We start from the raw sequence: 25,411 nt of genomic DNA, 5'->3' as shown, positions 1-25,411 counted from the left end.
TGCTCATGTAATGCTGTTAAATAAGGAATTTTAGGGTTTTGACTCAGCAACAACAAAGGGACATATAGGTCACAAATAGGTCAGACTGGATAAGAATGACAACTTTCCTTTCCTAAAAAATATTTGTGAACTAGTTTTAATCTGATAGCTAATATCATCTTTTATTTAAAGTGTTTTAAAAATGGATTTCACATTCTCCCGCTATGGTGGTGAGTTTTGCTTGCATTATCTAATTTATTAGTCCAGTTAAAATCCTGGAATGTCCTTCCTCACAGATTTTTACAGTAACTTCATTGAAGTGTTAATGTAAGCCTACTTGTGACTAATAACTAAACTTTAACTTTACTGCGGGTGTGTCTACATCACATGAACTGCAGCTGTTCAAAATGACACCACCACCTTCTCAATGGCAATTAAGGATGAGCAACAATTGCTGGCCCTGTGACTGAGTAAATAAAAAACAATTACTTCTGCAGCCTAACAGGCATGAGTGTGGGCCGTTGTAAGTGTGAATGGACGTGTGTGTGTGTACAAATGTGTGTGATGTGCAAGTGTGTGTATGTGAGTGGATGTGTGAATGGGTGTGTGTGAGAGAGAATGTGGGTGTGTGAGAGAGAGAATGTGGGTGTGTGTGTGATGTGCACGAGTGTGTATGCATGAGAGGATGCATGCGTGCGTGTGCAACTGTGCATAAGTGAGTATGTGTGTCCGAGTTGTATGTGTGTGTGTGTGCATTTGTGAGTGTGTCTATGTATGCAAGTCTGTGTGTATAAGTGTGTATATTTTTTGATTTATTTGTTTATGAAAAGAAAATATTTCAGTTTTGTTTTGTGTTACTAACCAAGCACTTATGTCTATATACTGCCATAAAATGTAACAACAATGTAGAGAATATACCAAAGGCTTCATAGAGGAGAAACAGCAAATGAATAGCAGTCGTGGGAGGAACATTGAAAAGCCTCTCAATGGCTGTGAGAAAAGTAGTAAAGTTCAGCAAAGAACCTCCAATGATTGGCTGAGACAGCTGAAGGCTAATACTAGCTCTAATTTTCCAGTGCATTTTTAGAAGCTGAGGTAATTCCAGACAGGGTTCTCTATCTCTCAACCCAGGGCACGTTTGTTCTCAACTTGGAATGGTAAATGGTTCTGTAACCCCAATGTATATATTTAAAATAATAGGAACTGCAGGAGTGAGAGAATATTTTGTCAGTGCATTACATTAATTCGTTTTCAATCGAGCAGTGTTGATACCAAGAAAGGGTGAATAGAAAGTTTGTAAATGCTAGGAATCGGAAACAACAAACACAACTGGAAAGTCAGGTTCTAGAAAGAGAAAGGGCACCAGTTTCTCCTAACTAAACCATTAACCCATTTCTTCCCTTTTCAGATGCTGTCAGTTCAGTTCCAACAATACCAGAAGGTTATGCCAATAGGGTTAGATGAAGAAGAGTAGGAGGAGGCACATGTGGAGTAACAATAGCATGGATCAGCTTTGTCAAATGGTCTGTTTCTGAACTTTCTATTCTCAGTAATACACATCTTGCATGGACCAACACAGATTTCCCGACCTCCACTCTGTTTTTCTACCTCCCCCAATATGTATTTCTATCTCATAGAGTCATAGAGATTTACAGCATGGAAACAGGCCCTTCGGCCCAACTTGTCCATGCCGCCTTTTTTTTTAAACCCCTAAGCTAGTCCCAATTGCCCATATTTGGCTCATATCCCTCTATACCCATCTTACCCATGTAACTGTCTAAATGTTTTTTAAAAGACAAAATTGTACTCGCCTCTTCTACTACTTCTGGCAGCTTGTTCCAGACTTGGGCCAGTGTGTGTGTGTGTGTGTGTGTACAAATGTACCACCCTCTATGTGAAAAAATTGCCCCTCTGGACCCTTTTGTATCTCTCCCCTTTCACCTTAAACCTATGCCCTCTAGTTTTAGATTCCCCTACCTTTGGGAAAAAATATTGACTATCTAGCTGATCTGTGCCCCTCATTATTTTATAGACCTCTATAAGATCACCCCTCAACCTTCTACGCTCCAAAGTCTATCCAACCTCTCCTTATAACTCAAACCATCAAGTCCTGGTAGCATCCTAGTAAATCTCTTCTGCACTCTTTCTAGTTTAATAATATCCTTTCTATAACAGGGTGACCAGAACTGTACACAGTATTCCAAGTGTGGCCTTACCAATGTCTTGCACAACTTCAACAAGACGTCCCAACTCCTGTATTCAATGTTCTGACCAATGAAACCAAGCATGTTGAATGCCTTCTTCACCACCCTGTCCACTTGTGACTCCACTTTCAAGGAGCTATGAACCTGTACCCCTAGATCTCTTTGTTCTGTAACTCACCCCAATGCCCTACCATTAATTGAGTACGTCCTGCCCTGGTTCAATCTACCAAAAGGCATCACCTCGCATTTATCCAAATTAAACTCCATCTGCCAATTGTCAGCTCACTGGCCCAATTGATCAAGATCCTGTTGCAATCCGAGATGACCTTCTCCACTGTCCACTATGCCACCAATTTTGGTGTCATCTCCAAACTTACTAGCCATGCCTCCTATATTCTCATCCAAATCATTAATATAAATGACAAATAACGGTGAACCCAGCACCGATCCCTGAGGCACACCGCAGGTCACAGGCCTCCAGTTTGAAAAACAACCCTCTACAACCACCCTCTGGCTTCTGTGATCAAGCCAATTTTGTATCCATCTAGCTACTTCACCCTGGATCCCATGAGATTTATGCAACAACCTACCATGCGGTACCTTGTCAAAGGCCTTGCTAAAGTCCATGTAGACAACATCAACTGCACTGCCCTCATCTACCTTCTCGGTCACCCCTTCAATCAAATTTGTGAGACATGATTTTCCACTCAGAAAGCCATGCTATCTGTTCCTAATCAGTCCTTGCGTCTCTAAATGCCTATAGATCCTGTCTCTCAAAATACATTCCGACAACGTACCCACCACAGATGTGAGGCTCACTGGCCTGCAGTTCCCAGGCTTTTCCCTGCAGCCCTTCTTAAACAAAGGCATAACATTTACCACCCTCCAATCTACAGGCACGTCACCTGTGACTATCGATAATTCAAATATCTCTGCTAGGGGATCCGCAATTTCCCCCGTAGCCTCCCACAGTGTCCTGGGATATACTTCATCAGGTCCTGGGGATTTTTCTACCTTGATGCACTTTAAGACTTCCAGCATCTTGTTCTCTGTAATACGTACACTCCTCAAGACATCACTATTTATTTCCCCAAGTTCCCTAACATCCATGCTTTTCTCAACAATAAATACCAATGAGAAATATTCATTTATCATCTCACCCATCTCTTGAGGATCCGCACATAGATGATCTTGTTGATCCTTAAGAGGCCCTACTCTCTCCCTAGTTACTCTTTTGGCCTTTATGTATTTGTAGAAGCTCTTTGGATTCTCCTTTGCCTTATCTGCCAAAACAATCTCGTGTCCCCTTTTTGCTCTCCTGATTTCTCTCTTAACTCTCCTCCTACATCCCCTATACTCTTCAAGGGATTTACTTGATCCCAGCTGCCTATGCATATCATATGCCTCTTTCTTCTTCTTGACCAGGGCCTCAATATCCCAAGTCATCCAGGATTTCCTACTTCTACCAGCCTTGCCCTTCACTCTAAGAGGAATGTGCTTACCCTGAACCCTGGTTAACACACTTTTGAAAGCCTCCCACTTACCAGATGTCCCTTTGCCTTCCCACAGACTGCCCCACTTAACTTTTGAAAGTTCCTGCCTGATGCCATCAAAATTGGCCTTGCCCCAAATTAGAATTTTAACTTTTGGGCCAAACCTATCATTCTCCATAGCTATCTTAAAACTAATAGAATTATGGTCACTGGTCCCAAAGTGATCCCTCACTAACCCTTCTGTCACCTGTCCTTCCTTATTTCCCAAGATTTGCTCCCTCTCTAGTCAGGCCATCCACATACTGAATGAGAAATTCCTCCTGAATACACTCAACAAATTTCTCTCCATCCAACCTTCTAATACTATGGCTGTCCCAGTCAATGTTGGGAAAGTTAAAATCCCCTACTATTACCACCCTAGTTTTCTTGGAGCTATCTGTAATCTCCTTACTTATTTGCTCCTCAATTTCCCGCAGACTATTGGGGGCCTATGATACAATCCTATCAAAGTGATTTCCCTTTTATGGAAATAAAAAGGGAAATCACATTTTATGCTTTAATGAGCATTGATTGACAGCAGGTGGGACGTCTGTCCTCACTTGGATGGAAGTCCTACCTTGTAGAGCTGACATCTAATCAGATTGGCCAACAGCTCTCCAGGTCCTCCAGGCCCAATGTTGTAGTGGCTGGGAGAGACACTGCAGCAATGTGTCTCGGACTAGGGTGTTGGGACATGGAGGCCAAGATAAAGAACAAAGAACAAAGAAAATTACAACACAGGAATAGGCCCTTTGGTCCTCCAAGCCTGCACCGACCATGCTGCCCGACTTAACTAAAACCCCCTACGCTTCCGGGGACCATATCCCTCTATTCCCATCCTATTCATGTATTTGTCCAGATGCTCCTTAAAAGTCACTACCGTATCTGCTTCCACTACCTCCCCCGGCAACGAGTTCCAGGCACCCACTACTCTCTGAGTAAAAAATCTGCCTCGTACATCTCCTTTAAACCTTGCCCCTCGCACCTTAAACCTATGTCCCCTAGTAATTGACTCTTCCACCCTGGGAAAAAGCTTCTGACTATCCACTCTGTCCATGTCTCTCATAATCTTGTAGACTTCTATCAAGTCAGCCTTCAACCTCCGTCGTTCCAGTGAGAACAAACCAAGTTTCTCCAACCTCTCCTCATAGCTAATGCCCTCCATACCAGCAACATCCTAGTAAATATTTTCTGTACCCTCTCCAAAGCCTCCACATCCTTCTGGTAGTGTGGCAACCAGAATTGAACACGATATTCCAAGTGCGGCCTAACTAAGGTTCTATAAAGCTGCAACCTGACTTGCCAATTTTTAAACTCAATGCCCCGGCTGATGAAGGCAAGCATGCTGTATGCCTTCTTGACTACCTTCTCCACCTGCATTGCCACTTTCAGTGACCTGTGTACCTGTACACCCAGATCCCTTTGCCTATCAATACTCTTAAGGGTTCTACCATTTACTGTATATTTCCTATCTGTATTAGACCTTCCAAAATGCATTACCTGTGGTGAACCATAGATGGTTACCACTATGGGTACTTGTACATATGTTACTCTTGGGGTTAGGGTTGGGGTGTTCCACCTGTTATCATTGTTTATGTGGTACACTCCGTTCGGCTCCGCCTTCTTACTGGAGTATAAAGGTCACTGCTACTTCCTAGTAGCCCTTAGTCTGGGATAGTATTGTTAAATAGTGTGCTCCAATCTTGTTGTGAATAAAAGCCTTTATTCCCGGGTACGTCCTAGCCTCCCATGTGAATCAATCGCGCATCATTACCTCACATTTGTTCGGATTAAACTCCATCTGCCATCTCTCCGCCCAAGACTCCAACTGATCTATATCCTGCTGTATCCTCTGATGGTCCTCATCGCTATCTGCAAATCCACCAACCTTTGTGTCGTCTGTAAACTTACTAATCAAGCCAGTTACATTTTCCTCCAAATCATTTATATACATTACAAACAGCAAAGGTCCCTGAGGAACACCACTTGTCACAGCCCTCCATTCAGAAACGCACCCTTCCACTGCTACCCTCTGTCTTTTTTGACCAAGCCAGTTTTGTATCCACCTTGCCAGCTCACCTCTGATCCCATGTGACTTCACCTTTTGCACCGGTCTGCCATGAGGGACCTTGTCAAAGGCCTTATTGAAATCCATGTAGACAACATCCACTGCCCTACCCTCATTAATCATCTTCGTCACTTCCTCAAAAAACTCGATCAAGTTCGTGAGACCTGACCTCCCCTTCATAAAACCATGCTGCCTCTCATTAATACGTCCACTTATTTCCAAGTGGGAATAAATCGTGTCTCGAAGAATCCTCTCCAATAATTTCCCTACCACTGATGTAAGGCTCACCGGCCTGTAATTACCTGGATTATTCTTGCTATCCTTCTTAAACAAAGGAACAACATTGGCTATTCTCCAAGCCTGTAGCCAGTGAGGAGACAAAGATTTCTCTCAAGGCGCCAGCAATTTCCTCCCTTGCCTCTCTCAGTATTCTGGGGTATATCCCATTAGGCCCTGGGGACTTGTCTATCTTAATGTTTCTCAAGAACTCCAAGCGGCAGGGATCCTGAGAAGGGGAGGGTGGAGGATTTCTGGGAGGGTTACGAGGGATGATAGGGGATCTAGAGTTGTCCAGTTGTTGAGGGGAGGGTGCCCCAGTCGGAAAGGGACTTCTGATGGTGGTGTGGTGCACCCCCCTACCCCCACTACCTTCCTGCCTGAGATTTAGCATTTTAAATTTCCTATCCCTCCCGCCTTGATCTACCCCTATCTGCCTGCCTGCCTAAAAATTGAGGCTGCATGGGCAAAGGCCCCTGTAGCCAAATAAGGACCTTAACTTGGGCATGGGCAGGCTTCCCATTTAATCCACCCATTATTCCAACTTTCTGTCTCCATCGCTCAGCCAGTTTTTAAACCAGATCAATAATTTGAGTTAAATTCCATGAGTTTGAAATTTAGCTAAGTTTCATTTGATTCCAGGTTGTGGCAGGCAGGATCCAGGAGGAAATCTTGGCCATGCAATTTCATGCTCCCCCCACCACTCCCCAGCGCCTCAAAAGTGGAGTGTAAAATTCAGGCCAGAATTTCCAGGTGGGTTTTGCTGCCCATTCCCATTATCCCTGTGACCAGCGCTGAAGCAGTATTTTCCAAATAGAAAGGAGCTCAGCAGAGCTGCACGCACAAGGATTGCTTCCCCTAAATCAACAACAGCTATGCCTGTGAGACTCCTCTGGATTCCCACCCTCATGCTTTGGAAGGGACTCAATATGCCATCAACGCAATCTTAAATAGCCTCCTCCACTCTCACTGAATTTAAGAAAAGTGATCGAGGGAAACCAGAAAATTTTGTGTTAGCCTAACATCTGTTGTCAATAAATTGCAAGGGTCTATAATTTAGGATAGGGCGATGGAACACCTTGACATATTTCAATTGATCAGAGAGAACCTGCTTGTCATGCCTGACAAATCTGATTGAACTTTTTAAAAAGGTGTCTAAAATAGTGGAGAGGTGAATTTTTATGAATGTTATTTTTGTGGACTTCCAGAAGGCATTTGATAAAGTACCTCACAAAAGGCATTAGGAATGGGCAATAAATGGAGGCCTACATCCAAATTAAAAAAAAAAGAAACTTAGCTAAATTTCAAACTCATGGAATTTAACTCAAATTATTGATCTGGTTTAAAAACTGGCTGAGCGATGGAGACAGAAAGTTGGAATAATGGGTGGATCTTTAATTGTTGTCCACAACGATCTCTATTGGGGCTTTCACCGACTCACTGTATTTATTGATGACTTAGATGATGGGATCGAAAGCCATTGACACAAGGATAGGTAGCTTTGAAACATAGATGGTAACGTTGAATTGTAAAGAGATACTGATAGAAAGGGGCAAAACTGCGGCAAATGGATTTCAATGTAGGCAAATGTGAGGCCATCCATTTTGGACATAAAAAGTGTAGAACAGGGTACTTTCTAGATTGTGAAAAGCTGTGAAGGTGACTTGGGGATCCAGGTACTCAAATCATCAAATGCCATAAACAGGTTCAAAAAATAATCAAAAAGGTTAATGGATTGATGGTCTTTATATCTAAAGAAATACAATTTAAGGGTGCAGAAGTCATACAAAGCCCTGGTTAGAATACATCTGGAGTACTGCAAGCAGTTCTGGGCGCTGTCATTAGGAAGAAATTTTTCACCTTAGAGGGAGTGCAGAGTAGATTTATTTTAATGATATGTGAACGAAGCTACAGGGAAGGATTAAACAAACTAGGATTAAATTCCCTGAATTTAGAATGTTAAAAGGTGATTAGATGAAAGTTTTCAAATTATTAAGGGGATGGATTAGATTGGGAGGAATTATTTCTGTTAGTTGGAGAGTCTAGAACTAAGGTCAAAAAATTAGAACCAGACCTTTCTGGGAAGAAATTAGGAAACACTTTTCATTCAACATGTTAAAATTTGGAACTTTCTTTTACAAATAGTAATTGATGTGAGATCAATTTTTAATTTTATACATGAGATTGAAAGATTTTTTTGTTAGCCGAAGTATTAAGTGTTTTGCCGCAAGGCAGACGATTTTAGAACATAAATTAGCCAAGATTTCACTGAATAGTGGAATAGGCTAGTGGGCTAAATGGCCCACTTCTGATCCTGGAAATTCTGTAATTTATCAAACATTGACTGGTACCCAACAAATCTGACACTGGGGAGTCAGGAATTTACAAGCCAATTGATCTGAAATGTACATTAAATGAAGGGGCATTATGTATGTATGAATTGCTATATCTGAATGGTTTGGATATAATACTGGATGAAACAAGAGCACACTAAACAGAATTAAGCAGATGATCAATTTGTGTATGTAATTTTATTTTTCATTCGTAAAAGTTGGCTATTTCTTGAACTGGGCAAATTTTCCAATGTCCAGAACTTCATGGACTGAGTGGTCAAATTGCCTGTTTCCTGAACTGGACAGATCGGCTTCCTATTCCAAGAAATGGATAATTTAAAAAATTGGCTGTAACATCTATAAATCAAACCGGAATTAACTAGCTGTCAGTTGAGTACTTCGAACTCCGTGTGCTGTGCACTGTCTCTGTCCTGCAAAGATATATAAAGAAGCAAAGGCAAGAGGAAACTCCTCAAAAAGACTCTTCAAAAAAAGGGGAGAAAGGTGTCCACTGGAAAAACAGTCAAAATAGGGAACAGTCCCTTATAAAACACAGCAGCTGGTCACCCAACTGTTTCCCTCTTCACTGTTGCTGCCAGAACCTGCAGCATAAATCCAGCATTTTCTGTTTTGATTTCAGCTTTTGAGCACCTAAGACTCCTACTCTGTTTGATTATTAACATCTTATTTGATGCAGCTTAATTGTCAAGTTTTGATTTTAGAATGTACGCCACCGGGAGAAATTTCGACACCCACTGGAGCAAAATAGGACTGCTCGAAATTGTGAAGAATAATGCAATTGCGAGGCGGAACGTTTCAAAGGCCGGAATTGTAATTGCGCTCCTCATGGACCGGGGGAAATAATTAGCTGTGACCACAGATTTGGGAATTGTCCCTGGGGTTCAGATCCCGGTCAACAGAACGCGGCGGTGGCGGCCGGCGTTGCCATGGCGACACACTGTCTCCGCTCTCGCGCCCTGAGTTGCGTCCCCGGTGCCAGGTTCCTGACTCAGGCTCAGTGCAAAGCCAGACTGGTGCTGGGCATCGAGACTAGCTGCGATGACACTGGAGCAGCTGTGGTGGACGAAACTGGGAAAATCTTGGGAGAAGCCCTACATTCTCAGAAAGGCATCCATCTCGAGTAGGTATTCCTAATGAAAATGCACTAGCCAGTAATTAAAAATAAAGCATCTGATTGGGAAAAATTACACTGCTTTAAGTGAACTTCATACATTAACTCCCTACATTAACAATTATGGCCCATTTGACATATAAGTAAATCAATTTTAAATTGTTTTAAAAAACAAAAAGAACCTGCATGAATAATATCAGTCTTAAAAATAAATACTAATAATTATAACCATTTCTACTCCTGTGGATTGTCACCATGTACTAATTAATTCCCTGTTCCATTTAGTCAAAACGTTTATCACAAGGATAAAGGAAACATAATTTTCTGATTGTTTTAAGGATAGCTTCAATAACGTACGTAAAATAAATGTTCCTTCAAATAAGTCTTGTGTAAAATTGAATAAAAAATCTGGTTTTGTTCTTGTGCGCAGAAAAAATGGAAATGATAATTTATGATAATCAAAAGACAATGATTGTATCTTCTGTAGCTGGGAGAGTCAGAGTCACAAATTCCCTTCTGATCGTTACATGAACAGAAGGAATTCAGAGCAGTTTTTTCTTTGCTGAGATGTAGATTATTTATCCCTTTTTGAAACTGTATCAAAACTGCAGCAGATGATTCAAACTTATGAAATATTTGAATTAAAGTGCTCAACCACTAAACACTTGTTTATAATGTTAATTAAACAATACAAGTTATTCATATTGCATGTCCTAGATACTTTGTTGTGGAAAGAGAATATTGTTTTAGAATATTTTATTCATTTTTAACTGAAAAATAGTTCACAGATTCTAATAGCAATATTTTGTTTTGTTTCAGGGCAGGTGGGATAATTCCAACCGTGGCTCAAAAGCTACACAAAGAACACATTGAAAAAGTAGTGCAAGAAGCTGTAGATAACAGTGGAATCTCTCCTTGTGAGCTAACAGCAATAGCAACTACCATAAAACCAGGACTTGCATTAAGCTTGCAAGTGGGTCTAGAGTACAGCTTAAAACTAATCGAGCAATACCAGAAACCCTTTATTCCTATTCATCACATGGAGGCTCATGCACTGACTGTTAGAATGCTGCACATGGTGGAATTTCCCTTCCTAGTCCTTTTGGTTTCTGGTGGCCACAGTTTGCTAGCCATTGCCCGTGGTGTCTCTGACTTTCTTCTTCTTGGACAGACATTGGATGAAGCCCCTGGAGACATATTAGACAAGGTATGCACGGAGGGGAGTTTTAAAATCAGCAGTGAAGAACAGCAAGGTGCTGCTACAATAACTCCAGTGACTTTTAAACATTTATTTATCCCTGACAATTTCACAAACTATGCCTGAGAAGGAACAAAACAATATAGTGTTACATTTTAAATTTCAGCTTAAAGTTAATAATCAGTTAATGTGCTATTTGCTGATTCAGATCATTTTTACACTAAACGAATATGAATCATCCATTCATTTGAATTTTATAATGCAAATAACATAGCAAAATAGGAATATTTTACCAAAGCTTGAGTTCTCAGATAATTTGAATTAAGCAATTTAATAAAAAGAGTACACTGTAGGAGAATATGCTTATAGATTAATGAGTCCACATTTGTAGTTCGTTATAGATATTTTAAATTTGGCTGCCCCAAATTTTCAGTGTTTTACAACGTTAGGTAAAACCTGGCTAATTAGAACTGTTCAACTCTTAGGCATGCAGTGTAACTTTATGTAACTTTTGGATTTATTGTTGTATAAACTAGATGGCAATGTATGTAGTGTTCTGAACTTATACATGTAGGGCAGAACTTTACACTCCCCAAGGCAGGTTCTGAGTTGGCGGGGAAGGGGGGGGGCAAATAAAATTGAATGGACAGGTTCCTCCTAGGAACTTGCCCACCCAGACCCTCGGGCGCCAAACCTGCCCATTTGCCTTTAAGGCTCTTAAGTGGCCACTTAATGATTGGCCAATAGCTCTCATGGGTGGGACATCTTTCCAAAGGCAGACGGAAGTCCCACCCACTGACAATCAGTGCTCAAGTGAGCGTTAAATGGCAGTGGGACTTAGAGGGTTGGTAGCTGTGCATTAGGAGCCGACTCGCGGGATGGCAAGCGTCACATGCACATTAGGCGCAGCATGTTTAAGAGCATGTGTTCCGGAAACAGTTTGGGCTTATACTCGCTGGAGTTTAGAAGGATGAGATGGGGTCTGATCAAAGTATTTAAGTTTTAAAAGGGATTGATAAAGTAAATGCAGACCAAATATTTTCTCTATGGGGCAATCTAGAACAAGAGGTCACAGGTATAGGTTAAGAGACGTAGATTTAAAACTGAGATGAGGAGGAACTACTTTTTACAGAGGGTGGTGAATCTGTGGAACTCACTGCCCCATAGTGCAGTGGAGTCTGAATCATTGAATGGTTTCCAGAAGGAGATAGATATATTTCTAATAAAAAGGGGATATGAGGAACAGGTGGGGAAGTGGATTTTAGACCAGGGAGAGATCAGCCATGATCGGATTAAATGGCAGAGCAGGCTTGAAGTGCTGAATTTGCCCACTTCTGCTCCTAATTCCTATGTTCCTATGTAAAGTTCTTTAAATGATACTAATTCCATTAAAATGCAATAATCCGATTAGATGCAAATATACAGGAAATTTCACTTCTTTAATGATGAGTTATTTACCTCTTTCGGTGAGTGTGAATTAAAAGGTGCTTTTATCTTGTCAGATACTTTGGGAATTTTTCTTGCCAGGATTGCTATGTATACATCATTTTATCCTAATAATTGATATCCTTTAAAAAAATGCAAACCCAAACACAAAACTGAGCAGTGTTAAAATGTTTTTAAATGTGAGAAATGGTGGTATAATGTACCTTACAGTAAGAATAGCTATGGCTATATTTATTAAATGAGTGTATGGACAGCTGAGACCAATTTCTAAGGACTCTCAATCTTTTGACCATTTATGATTGCATGACGAATCACGTGCATGAAGCTCTTTTGGTTTAGAAAATAGTGTAAGATTTTTGATATTAGCTGTTTTAAATCATAAAGATATTTCTCCACAGGTTGCAAGAAGATTGTCACTCAAAAATCACTCAGCATGCGGTACAATGAGTGGAGGTGAAGCCATTGAATGTTTGGCTAAAATGGGAAACCGATTACATGTCAAATTAACGCAGCCCATAAGCCGGCACCTGGACTGTGATTTTTCCTTTTCTGGTCTCCGCAATCAAGTCAATCAAATAATTATCAAAAAGGAAAGGGAAGAAGGTTTGCCAGTCTTTTATATTTCTACTTAATGTGACAGATAGTACTGACTCACTCTTATTCTTTGTGCACTATTTAAAGTGAGATATTTTTCTGAACTAGGTTGCCAGGAGGGACAGATATTGTCCTGTGTAAATGACATTGCTGCTGCTGTACAACATACCGTGGCTGCTCACCTAGCAAAGCGAACACATCGAGCCATTCTCTTCTGTAAGAAGGAAGGTTTGTTACCTCAACCAAATCCAGCCTTGGTCAGTATCTCATGATGTACTTCTGTCTCACTTGGTGATAATATGTATTAAGCATGGTTCCACGGAGCCGTAAAATATGAGTTGGTGCTTTGCATTGCTGTATTATCAGTCTTAGTTGTGGCGCTGTTCAGAAGTGTTTGGTGAATCCCAAGCATTTTTGTACAGGGGGGGAAAGTCAGAGAGAGAGAGTCACCTGGCCTGCTCTTGACTTGTTACACCCTGTCATTAATAAGGCCTGACATCATCCTATTTGCTTCCTTAGATAGTGATTAGTGGCACTTGTAGACCTTATTAGAGGGAAAATAACTTTAATAAAAACTAGAGAGAATCTTGTTTTCACTAAAACAATAGTGCTTATGAAAGGTGGTTTAGTGAGAATGACGACTAAAAATTTTAGAACTAATCTATGTGGAGAGGCCAAATAGTTTCAAGTAGTGTCGGGAGACAGAATTCAAAGTAGTTTGACTTGTGTTGATTTTGTGCACTTTGCGTTCATCAATTTGAGACTAGCATTCTGAAGAGGTTTAGGGGTTGGTTACTTGTAAGCACGCTAGGTTGGAGAATTGATGGGATATTTTTAAAATAGTATTGTTTGTGTTCAGTTTCAAGTGTGATTTTCCTGCTTGGACTGGGAGCAGTTGCCGGTGATTGGCTGCTTTCTTGGCAGCATTAATGCACGGGTACTTGTCTCACAAATGGAATATGAACTGTGCCAGTGGCCATCTAATTTAGACCATCACCCGTTTATTGAACTCCTGCTCTGAAAGATCCATTCTTGGTGGCATCCCAATCATTCACGGGGAGGTGATGGCCTAGTGGTGTTATTGCTAGACAATTAATCCAGAAACTCAGCTGATGTTCTGGGGACCAGAGTTCGAATCCTGCCACAGCAGATGGTGGAATTTCAATTCAATAAAAAATATCTAGAATTAAGAATCTACTGATGACCATGAAACCACTGTCGATTGTCGGAAAAACCCATCTGGTTTACTAATGTCCTTTAGGGAAGGAAATGGAAGTAAGATGGATTATGAGAGTAAACTAGCTCAGAATATAAAAATGAATAGCAAAAGTTTCGACAAATATATAAAACGAAAAAGAGTGGCTAAAGTAAACATTGGTCCTTTAGAGGATGAGAAAGCAGAATGAGAAAATGGCTGAGGCATTGAACAGGTATTTTGTGTCGGTCTTCACAGTGGAAGACACAAATAACATGCCAAAAATTGATGACAGGAAGGCTATGGCAGGTGAGGACCTAGAAACTATAATTGTCACGAAAGCAATAGTATTGGGCCAGCTAATGGGGCTAAAGGTAGACAAGTCTCCTGGCCCTGATGAAATGCATCACAGGGTACTAAAAGAGGTGGCGGGGGAAATAGCAAATGCACTAGTGGCAATTTACCAAAATTCGCTAGACTCTGGGTGGTTCCCGTAGATTGGAAAACAGCATATGTGACGCCACTGTTTAAAAAAGGAAGTAGACAAAAGGCGGGTAACTATAGGCTGGTTAGCTTAACTTCTGTAGTAGGAAAAATGCTTGAATCTATCATCAAGGAAGAAATAGCGAGACATCTGGATATAAATTGTCCCATTGGTAACATGCAGCATGGGTTCATGAAGGACAGGTCATGTTTGACTAATTTGGTGGAATTCTTTGAGAACATTATATGTGCAGTGGACAATGGGGAACCTGTGGATGTGGTGTATCCGGATTTTCAGAAGGCATTTGACAAGGTGCCGCATCAAAGACTGCTGCGTAAGATAAAGGTGCACGGTGTTATGGGTAATGTATTAGCATGGATAAAGGATTGATTAACTAACAGAAAGCAAAGAGTGGGGGTAAATGGGTGTTTTTCTGGTTGTCGATCAGTGGCTAGTGGTGTGCCTCAGGGATCAGTGTTGGGACCGCAATTGTTTACAATTTACATAGATGATTTGGAGTTGGGGACCAAGTGTAGTGTGTCAAAATTCGCACATGACACTAAGATGAGTGGCAGAACAAAGTGTGCGGAGGACCTGAAAGTCTGCAAAGGGATATAGATCGTCTAAGTGAGTGGGCGAGGATCTGGCAGATGGAGTACAATGTTGGGTAAATGTGAGGTCATCCATTTTGGTAGGAATAACAGCAAATGGACTGTTATTTAAATCGTAAAAATTTGCAGCATTTTGCTGTGCAGAGGGACCAGCGTGTCCTTGTGGCAAGAATCACAAGGAGTTGGTTTGCAGGTGCAGCAGGTAATTAAGGCGGCAAATGGAATTTTGTCCTTCATTGCTAGAGGGATGGAGTTTAAAAACAGCGAGGTTATGTTGCAGCTGTATAAGGTGCTGGTGAGGCCACACCTGGAGTACTGTGTACAGTTTTGGTCTCCTTACTTGAGAAAGGATATACTGGCACTGGAGGGGGTGTCTAGGAGATTCACTAGGTTGATTCCTGAGTTGAGAGGGTTGGCTTATGAGGAGAGACTGAGTAGACTGGGGCTATACTCATTGGAATTCAGAAGAATGAGGGGAGATATTATAGAAACATATAAGATTATGAAGGGAATAGATAAGATAGAAGCAAGGAAGTTGTTTCCACTGGCAAGTGAAACTAGAACTAGGGGCCATAGCCTCAAAATAAGGGGGAGGAGATTTAGGACTGAGTTGAGGAGGAACTTCTTCACACAAAGGGTTGTGAATCTGTGGAATTCTCTGCCCAGTGAAGCAGCTGAGGCAATCTCATTGAATGTTTTTAAGGCAAGGATAGATACATTTTTGAACAGTAAAGGAACTAAGGGTTATGGTGAGCGGGCGGGTAAGTGGAGCTGAGTCCACAAAAAGATCAGCCATGATCTTATTGAATAGCAGAGCAGGCTCGAGGGGCCAGATGGCCTACTCCTGCTCCTAGTTCTTATGTTCTTAAATCTGCTGTCCTCCTTTGGTCTGGCCTACATGTGACTCCAGAGCCACAGCAATGTGGTTGACTCTCAACTGCCCTCCAAGGACAACGAGGGATCGGCAATAAATGCTGGCCAGCGAATTAGCTAAAGTCATTAAATGGATTGTTAACCTTGGCATCAAACTATATGTGCTTTCTTAGTCATATGGATGTATAAAAGATTGTTTTAATTACATAGGACCATAGTTAGCACACATTAAATCAATTTACTGTATTGTCCATGAGAAATCAATGTTTGGAAAGGTACGGATTTTCATTTGTGCATATTTATTATGATAAATTCCTTAATTTCATTTCAGGTGATTTCAGGGGGTGTGGCCAGTAATGAATACATCCGAAAAGCTCTCCAGATGGTAACTGAAGCAAATGGATTCTCACTGCACTGCCCACCTCCGAAACTTTGCACAGACAATGGCATCATGATTGCATGGTGAGAACAATAAATAGTGTTAATTGTACACTCAGGTACTGTGTACAATGAAGAACTATCATAACCATCCTAAACATAGCTGTTCTGTGGAAAACATGAATCAAAAAGTGCAAACTTTGAAGTCCCCAAGTTTACTTCTTGGATATAAATGTTTGACATCTGTCTAACTATGTAGTACTGATGATGTGGAGATGCCGGTGTTGGACTGGGGTAAACACAGTAAGAAGTCTAACAACACCGGGTTAAAGTCCAACAGGTTTATTTGATAGCAAAAGCCACAAGCCTTCGGAACTATGTAGTACTCCAGGAAGTGATGATCTTCACCTATGTTGGACAATTCTTTCCAGCTGCACCAGTTTTTAATGCATCTGGTACAAACACAGTTTAAATAACTTCATGTTTTTCTCCCTTTTGCTTTCTCGTATTGTGTTTCCACCCCGCGCTCCAATTTGCTTTTAAATATGTATTTATGCTTGAAAGGTGTCAGCAACAGTTTATAACATTCTTACATTCAGTAAGATGTCACTATTTGCTTTAAAAGAAGGAATGATGCACAAGCAGGAAGGAAAAGGAGGAATTGAAACATTTAGTCTGAGTAGGTTTCTGAATAAAGGGAGAGCATTCTGGAGGACAGGAGCATTGCAGCTAAATGAGCAGTTATTTATAAAAGAGTGGAGGGAGTGGGAGATAAAGAGTAACCCAAATGTCTACGGAGTGAAGGCTGTATAGATGATGCGTAAAACTAGAGCAAGGTAGAGGGAGACCATGGAGGAATTGAAGAGCAAGGACCAGAATATTGCGGTAACTTTGTTAGTTTTGGGATGAGGTAAAGGTGTGGGGCTTTGTAGGGCAAGACAGGGGGTCACGTATATGATGTTTAAAAACCTGTGAAGAGTTGATGCAAAGAGACCAACTAGGAGAGCATTGAAGAAGTTGGGAGTTTTGAGGCAATGATAGTAGGGAAAAGAGTTTTGCCAGTGTTGGGGGAAGAGAGGCGGGGGTGTGCAGTGTTGTGGGAGAGCAAGAATGTCCTGATAATGAAGAGAGGAATCTGAACAGTACAAAATGAACCCAAACTGTCTGACTCATCCTGAGATGATTGAGTTTAATTTGATCAAGGACAGAGGTGCTCAAATAGCTTCCACTTTCCTTGCTGTTCTTTGACTTGTGATACTGTAGCAGTTTACAAGCTTAGTTAATGTTTGTGATGACGTTACAATAATCAGTATTTGGATACCCCTGAATAGGACAACTATTTACAGTTTTCACAGACTATATTGGACAGTTTTCTACTCTGAAGGTGTTCTATAAATGTGAGTTGTTATCTTCTTCCGGCCCTTCAGTCCTTATGTTGAATAATTTAGAACTTTATCCTCTTGTTCTGTCCTCTTAGCTTAGATGAATTTCAAGGTCCAAACTCATTATTTCAGCCCTTAAACATGTATTGTACCCAGCATATGTGTAGCCAGACAAACCTAATGTATCAGTGCACAGAACTGCATGCAATTGAAATGTACAATTCCAGAAAATATTTCTAACTGTGCACATGTTAAGAAACGATTTATTAAAAACATTGCATTTATTAAAGTTCCATAAAATTAATGTAGAAATGTATTGACACTGATATTTAATAATGCTTGATGACAATGCTTTAACCTGTCACAAAATAGCTAAAATGAGAAAAGCCATTTAGAATTTAATTCATTCGTCCAGAATTGCCCAACAGCCCAACACCAGAATGTAGCTGCATTTTAAATGATTCCAGGGTTTATACCTTCACCTCAATATTCCGGAATCCATTATTAAAGTTGATTGATCTTTGTGTGAAGAATAGCTTCCTAACATCAGTAATAAATCTGATGCTAACTTGAACATGTGGCCTCTTATCCTGCCGTGTTTTAATTTGAATTAGTGCTCCAGATTTACATTTTTAGTGCTACTTACTATCTTGTGCACCTCTCCAATGTGACCTATTAGTCATCTCCTATCATGATTAGAAAAATCAAAGTTTATCCAATCCAGCCTCATAACTGAGCCACCTGAATCAAGGTACTCCCTCATGGTTCTTCTCAGCAATGCCTGTTGAGTGTCTGTCTTGCTTATAACCTGGAGCCCAAAACTGAATACAATTTAAGGTATGATTTGACCAGATTACACATGAATTCCTCTACTTCTTTGGCTATGTAGGTCAGTATTATCATCAGTCTATTTACTGATTCTATTCTACATAATTTTTTTCATCTAATGGGAGACCTAAAATTAAAAAAAAGGTCTTTTAAGCTTTCTGTTACATTGATTTTTTTAAATGCAATAAAATATATCAGTGCTTTCATTTTATAATTAATTTAGCTTTAATATTTAACAAATTCTGAAAACAGATTATTTGTCTTACATCAGGTCACATGCAACAGTTAAATGGTGCATTTGTACACTGATAATATTTCTATGTTTTAGGAATGGTATTGAGAAACTACGAGCAGGAATTGATGTTGTACATAATCCAAAAGGAATTCGCTATGAGCCAAAGTAAGTAATAAGCTTTTAGTTTTTTAAACAAATCATAAAATAACAGTTTAAATATGTATAGACTTTTCATTTGAAGCTTACACTTTTTAAGAATTGGCTCCAAAGTTGTTACAAATATGTGGCTGAATAATATGATCATGATAAAACAAACAAATGCAGAAGGAAATGAAATAAGAAGTACAGCTGCTTTGTTAGCTTAATTTTCTGTCACTTGTTTTGTTTTGCAGAGCCCCTCTGGGAATTAATTTTTCAGAACGAGTAAAGAAAGCAGCCCTCAAAGTTCCTTATCTTAAACTCAAGATATGATTAATAGGGCTTCTCTGGGATGTGTCACTTTAGGAAACAAGCAATGACCAGAACTCAGGAAACTCCACTGTGCTTTATTTTAAGTTAAATATATGAGCATTGTACTGGACTACATTATAAATAGCTAAGTTAATAAAATGTGCAAATTTGAAATATCAAACATTAAGTGAGGATCTTCAAGAAAATTCTGATATATAAAAAGTCATGAACAGATGAACGGTACTTAATGTAACTGATCAAAACCCCTGTGACATTGCCCATTGTAATTGTAACATTTTGCTGAAAACACAGAAATTAAACTTGTACGCCAACATTTTTACAGAAAAGGAAGTGAGATATTCAAAGATTACAATAAAATGGGTGAAAGAAACCTACGCAGCAGGTTATGTACAAAAGTGTACTAGAACTGTGCAGGGTATGGAAAGATATGGAGAATTCAAAAGGAGAATCACACTGGACTGGCTGCGTAAACGTATTGAGCAGGCTCAGTGAGCCAAATGGCTAGACTTTATCACGGGGAAGGAAGTGGAGGAATTCATCACTGAATTGTTTTTGTACAACCCTCAGCTGCCAACTACGAAGCATAATTGGTGAAGGCCTGGCAGAAGACCTCCAAGTCTAATCTGTAAGCTGACAGCGGTGAAAAGAAAACAGGGAAAACAAGAAATAAATCCTACGATACTACCTCTTTGCAAAGCTTTGTGAAGAGCTCTGCATAACAATCCCCAAATAGCAGGTTTTCGGGAGAAATCAATCAGTTGAGCTTAGTATATACTGATTTCATGTTTCTGCTATTTCTCCCAGTAACCTGCTGAAAATGAGGACTGCAGCAACTCACAGTCACTGTTGTGTGATTCCTACCAAGCAAGCTAACTCTGCTCAAAGAGCTAAACTTGACAACTGGAAGCTGTAGAATAGCTCTCCTGAAAGCTGTGCTGAGTCATACGAGAGCCTAATGTAATTCTAATTCATACAGACCAGAAGATTATAAACTTGATTCTCAAGCTGTGCTGAATTATTGGATTTTAGCCAGCACAGCATTGTATCACCCAATCTGCTGGCCTGGCTGAGAGCAAAGGGGACATGTTGTCACCCCTAATTACCATTCAGTGCTGGAATAAGTGCATGTTGCTTGAGAACAGGTTTGACCTTCACTGTGATTGGCAATTTGGGTGAGACCTGAAGTGCTGTGCTCAGCAAGGGTTAGTGCTCCAGGAAGAAAGTTGGGAAAAAGTCAAAGAAAGCAAGGAGCTCACAATTATTTGTATTGTTTCAAATGTAATGCTTTCTATCCTAAAATTGACATAAAGGTATTTTGGCTTCAAAATTGTAACTTCAGTTTCAATTTAGTGAACATTCCCTTAAATATTCCTTTAATGAGCTTCTATTTGACAGCTGCCAACACACATTTATTGAAGTCAGCGGGGATCAGGGAAAATACTTTCCTCTGGTTGGAGTCATACATAGGAAGATGGTTGTGGTTGTTGGAGGCCAATCATCTCAGGCCCAATACAGGAGCTGCTCAGCATTGTACCCTCGGCCCAACCATCTTCAGCTGCTTTGTTACCAATCTTCCCTTTGACATAAATTCAATCAAATGGAAAAAAAAATCCAGGTGGTAGATTATATGCAGATGTTCTGCTGTAGGGGGTATGTTAATACTACAGTATGCTTTAATAGGAAGAATGGAGCAATCAAAAGGGGAGCCATTGTTGTGAAGTTAGTGTTTGCAAAATTATTTAAAAATTGGAAAAATTCTAAGAGTTGTAAAATTTCATTGTCTGTTTTTAAAAAAAAGATAGCCTTTTGTTAAAAGAAAAGCAAGTGCAAAAATCCAGTACACAAATTGACACAATGTATCAGAGGTAAATACAACAGGGTTGCCTTGGCAACAGACTTCAGGCATTTGAATCAGAACCTGTTTTTGAATTTTAACCAATCAATTTAAAATAGACATTTGAATAGCAGTGGCCTATCAGATTTGAATTTGATGTTTTGATAATCTGTAGACCAATCCTATTGTGGTGGCTGTGGTATGTCATGGGGAGTATAAAGGCCACAGCCCCCAGCTTCAAACTGCCAGAATATCACCTGGCAGTGCCTGCCGAGTATAACAGCTTAGTTCAGCTCTCAGAGAGAGAGAGAGAGAGAGACACACGCACACAAACAAACAAACAGTAACTGTTTGCCAGTGTAACAGCCATTTTTACATCTTAAAAGAGAGCCTCATCTCAATCGTAAAGGTACCAACAGAACGCAGAAGAAGTCAGCAAAGAAGACAGAAGATTCCGGAAAATGACAAACCTGATTGCATTTTGAGTGTGACTCATAAATTCTATTTTTTTGTTAATAAGTGGGAATTGTAATTATCTAAACAGCATTCCATTAGAATAGTGTTTTATTTGGTTTGTTAATACAGTGCGGCCCCGTTATAACGCGATGGTTGGGGTCCATAAAATGTTATCGCGAAAAAAGCAGGGTCGCATCAATTGGGGTCGCGCTAAATTTGCCAATCATGAGCGGAAAAAAAAGGGTCCAATGATTCATCGCGTTATATCCGAATTTGCGCTAAATCGGGGCGCGTTAAATTGGGGTTCCACTGTAGTTATCCTGGTTACTGTTAGAAGAATAAAATGTTACTTGTTGATTTTACAGAGTCTCAGGTAGTTATTTTGATTTGACCACTAAAAGCTGTTGAAGTGCAGATAATCCCCCTTCTCTCTCTCACTTTAACAGATTATGAAGGGAGGTACATTCCTTTAATAAGAACATAAGAACTAGGCGCAGGAGTCGGCCATCTGGCCCCTCGAGCCTGCTCCGCCATTCAATAAGATCATGGCTGATCTTTTTGTGGACTCAGCTCCACTTTCCCACCTGCTCACCATAACCCTTAATTCCTTTACTGTTCAGAAATTTATCCTTACCTTAAAAACATTCAATGAGGTAGCCTCAACTGCTTCACTGGGCAGGGAATTCCACAGATTCACAATCCTTTGTGTGAAGAGGTTCCTCCTCAACTCAGTCCTAAATCTGCTTCCCATTATTTTGAGGCTATGCCCCCTAGTTCTAGTTTCACCCTCCAGTGGAAACAACTTCCCTGCTTCTATCTATTCCCTTCATAATCTTATATGTTTCTATAAGATCTCCCCTCATTCTTCTGAATTCCAATGAGTATTGTCCCAGTCTTTGATTAGTTGAGTGTTAGTTCTCAGAGAGGAGATCAACCTCCCCTTCGTAACACCATGCATGACATTGTTGCTCTTCAACTCTGCTCATTGAGATTTTTTATAGAGGTTTGGAAACAGATCAATTGCCCGCTGTTTAGTTGTAGACCTGCCAAGTCCCTGTACTGTACATCATGTTATATAGTAGTTAATTTATGGCGAGAGTACTCAATTTGATTATTTTAAAATGCCTGTTTCAAATGATTTTGGGTCTTGATTTTTCTTGGCTTTTCAGTTTAAGTTAATTTATTAGTGTCACAAGTAGGCTTACCTTAACACTGCAATGAGGTTACTGTGAAAATCCCCTAGTCGCCATATCAGCGCCTATTCAGGTACATTGAGGGAGAATTCAGCATGGCCAATGCACTTAACCAGCACATCTATTGGACTGTGGGAGGAAACCGGAGCACCCAGAGAAAACCCACGGAGACATGGGGAGAATGTGCAGGCCCCACACTGACAGTGATCCAAGCTGGGAATTGAACCCGGGTCCCTGGTGCTATGAGGCAGCAGTGCCCATCACTGTGCCGCCCCATTTTTGTAAAGTGAACATTTACTTGTTCCATTGGAGTGATTAAAATATTGAAACTGCGTGTGAGCATCTACAACTTCCCATTAAGACTTGAGAAACATCTGGATTGTGCAACTTGGGTTCAAGTTTTGAATTTCACATCTAAAAAAAATATAGATTGAAATGAATTAGCTTTCCATTTCCTACACACATAGATAAAATAAAAACGGAATTGTTGCACAAACATCATTATCAAGGGATTTGTTCTGCATAGTGATGTGTAAATTGACATCCTTTGGTTTCAATTTGAGAAGATTTCAAACATTCCTGTCTGATTCCAGTAAAATACACACTGCATTTCAGGTTGTATTTCAAACTCCCAATAGGATTTCAGCACTCTATTCTGCAGAATGACAACTCATGGATTCACAGTTCCAAACCCTAATATCATTAGTGGGATGCTGACTGGAAACTAAGTGCTTTCCCATGTTTAGATCTAGAGCTAAAAAGAAAATTCTGCTCTTGTCTAAGGTAATTGTTGAACAGGTTCAATAAGCCAAATGGCTTACTCTTGTTCATATATTCTATTTCTCACAGAGAAGGAGGTGGAGGGGCATATCTCTGGGTTGTTTTTGATTTGATTTGATTTGATTTATTATTGTATTAACATACAATGAAAAGTATTGTTTCTTGCGTGCTATACAGACAAAAACATACCGCTCATAGAGAAGGAAAGGCGAGAGTGCAGAATGTAGTGTTACAGTCATAGCTGGGGTGTAGAGAAAGATCAACTTAATGCACGGTAAGTCCATTCAAAAGTCTGATGGCAGCAGGGAAGAAGCTGTTCTTGAGTCGGTTGGTACGTGACCTCAGACTTTTGTATCTTTTTCCTGAAGGAAGAAGGTGGAAGAGAGAATGTCTGGGGTGTGTGGGGTCCTTAATTATGCTGGCTGCTTTGCCGAGGCAGCGGGAAGTGTAGACAGAGTCAATGGATGGGAGGTTGGTTTGCGTGATGGATTGGGCTACATTCACCACCTTTTGTAGTTCCTTGCGGTCTTGGGCAGAGCAGGAGCCATACCAAGCTGTGATACAACCAGTTTTGGTGTGATTGAATTCGACCTAGTTGTTAGAGCAGTTGGTTTGCTTCATAAGAATCACATCAGTGGTTGTGAATTGCTAAGTCCTTGCTACAGTCTTCATTTTTCGATCAGGGTGTTTTCAGCAACTCTCAGCAGCCAATTACAGAGCATAATTGGTGAAGGCCTGGGATATTGGCCTCCAGTCTGTCCTGTTAGCTGACCATGATAACAACCAAAGCAGGGGAAAATATACTACCCCCTTCAGATGCTTTGTGAAGAGACATGCGTAAACACCCCAATTAGAAGATTTTTGGGACAAATCAAATCTTATCAATTAAACTTCATGGGCAAGATTCTCTGTGCTTCCTGCTAGTGGGAGATGGCGCGTTGTTTGCTAGCAGCAGGATTCTCTGGCCCCGCCACTGTCAATGGGAATTCCCATTGCCGTCATCCCACGCCAGCAGGAAATCCATGGACAGGGGTGCATTGCCGGCAGGACCAGAGAATCCCACTGACGTGAACGGCCAGAAAATTCCGGCCAATATATTCTTATTTCATATATCTGCTATTTTGGAAGTTCTTCCACTATCCTGATCGAAAAATGAAGAGTGTAGAAAGGACTTAGCAATTCACAATCACTGATGTGATTCTTAAGAAGCAAACCAACTGCTCTAACAAGTAAACTAGGTCTAATTCATACAGGCCAGAAGTTTATAGATTTGATATTCAAGCTGTGCTGAGTTATTGGATTTTAGCCAGCACAGTATTGTATTGCCTGCTGCCCTGGTTGAGAGCAAAGGGGACATGTTGTCACTTCTGATTACCATTCAGTGCTGGAATAAGTGCATGTTGTTTGAGAACAGGTTTGACCTTCACTGTGATTGGCAACTTGGGTTCAGAACTGTGCCCCAGCAAGGGTTGGTGCTGCCAGGAAAAACAACTTGGAAAAAAGTCAAAGAAAACAAGGAGCTCACAATTATTTGCATTATTTCAAATGTAATGTTTTTCTCCCTAAAAGTGACACAGGGACATTTTGACCTGAAATCATAATGTCAGTTTCATTGAAAGCCTAACGTACTGGACAAATGTTCTTTTAATAAGCTTCAGTTTGACAGCTGCCAATGCAGATTTATTGAAATCAATGGGAACCAGGGAGGAAACTCCACTTGTTGGAGTGAAACCTAGCAGAAAGGAATGTTGTGGTTTGTGGAAGCCAATCATCTTAGGCCCAGTACCTCATTGCAGGAGTTCCTCAGGGTTGCATCTTAGGCCCAACCATTTCCAGTTGCTTCATTAATGACCTTCCTGCCGACATAAGGTCAGAAGTAGGGATGTGCACAGTGTTCAGTAACATTCATAACTCTTCTGAAGCTGAGGC

At 40.5% G+C, this 25,411-nt stretch overlaps 1 protein-coding gene across 1 annotated transcript; it reads left to right on the top strand.

Moving 5' to 3' along the window:
- The first annotated feature begins 9,225 nt into the window (after positions 1 to 9,225).
- On the top strand, positions 9,226 to 20,960 carry osgepl1 (O-sialoglycoprotein endopeptidase-like 1). Its single transcript, XM_078228558.1, has 7 exons — positions 9,226 to 9,533; positions 10,344 to 10,731; positions 12,567 to 12,771; positions 12,871 to 13,019; positions 16,257 to 16,387; positions 18,842 to 18,913; positions 19,141 to 20,960. Exons 1-7 carry the CDS (start codon positions 9,340 to 9,342, stop codon positions 19,217 to 19,219), a joined length of 1,218 nt encoding a protein of 405 aa, XP_078084684.1. The 5' UTR covers positions 9,226 to 9,339; the 3' UTR covers positions 19,220 to 20,960.
- The last annotated feature ends 4,451 nt before the right edge of the window (positions 20,961 to 25,411 follow it).

This window comes from Mustelus asterias, chromosome 14 (genome assembly GCF_964213995.1).
Source record: "Mustelus asterias chromosome 14, sMusAst1.hap1.1, whole genome shotgun sequence".
NCBI lineage: Eukaryota > Metazoa > Chordata > Chondrichthyes > Carcharhiniformes > Triakidae > Mustelus > Mustelus asterias.
The sequence above is the reverse complement of the archived record's forward strand: the minus strand, read 5'-3'. Positions and strand labels throughout refer to the sequence as shown.

Coding starts and splice junctions, on each gene's coding strand:
- osgepl1 (XM_078228558.1), top strand. CDS start 9,340: ATGGCGACACACTGTCTCCGCTCTCGCGCCCTGAGTTGCGTCCCCGGT. Junction 16,388..18,841: donor AATGGCATCATGATTGCATG/GTGAGAACAATA, acceptor TCTATGTTTTAG/GAATGGTATTGAGAAACTAC. Junction 18,914..19,140: donor GGAATTCGCTATGAGCCAAA/GTAAGTAATAAG, acceptor TTTGTTTTGCAG/AGCCCCTCTGGGAATTAATT.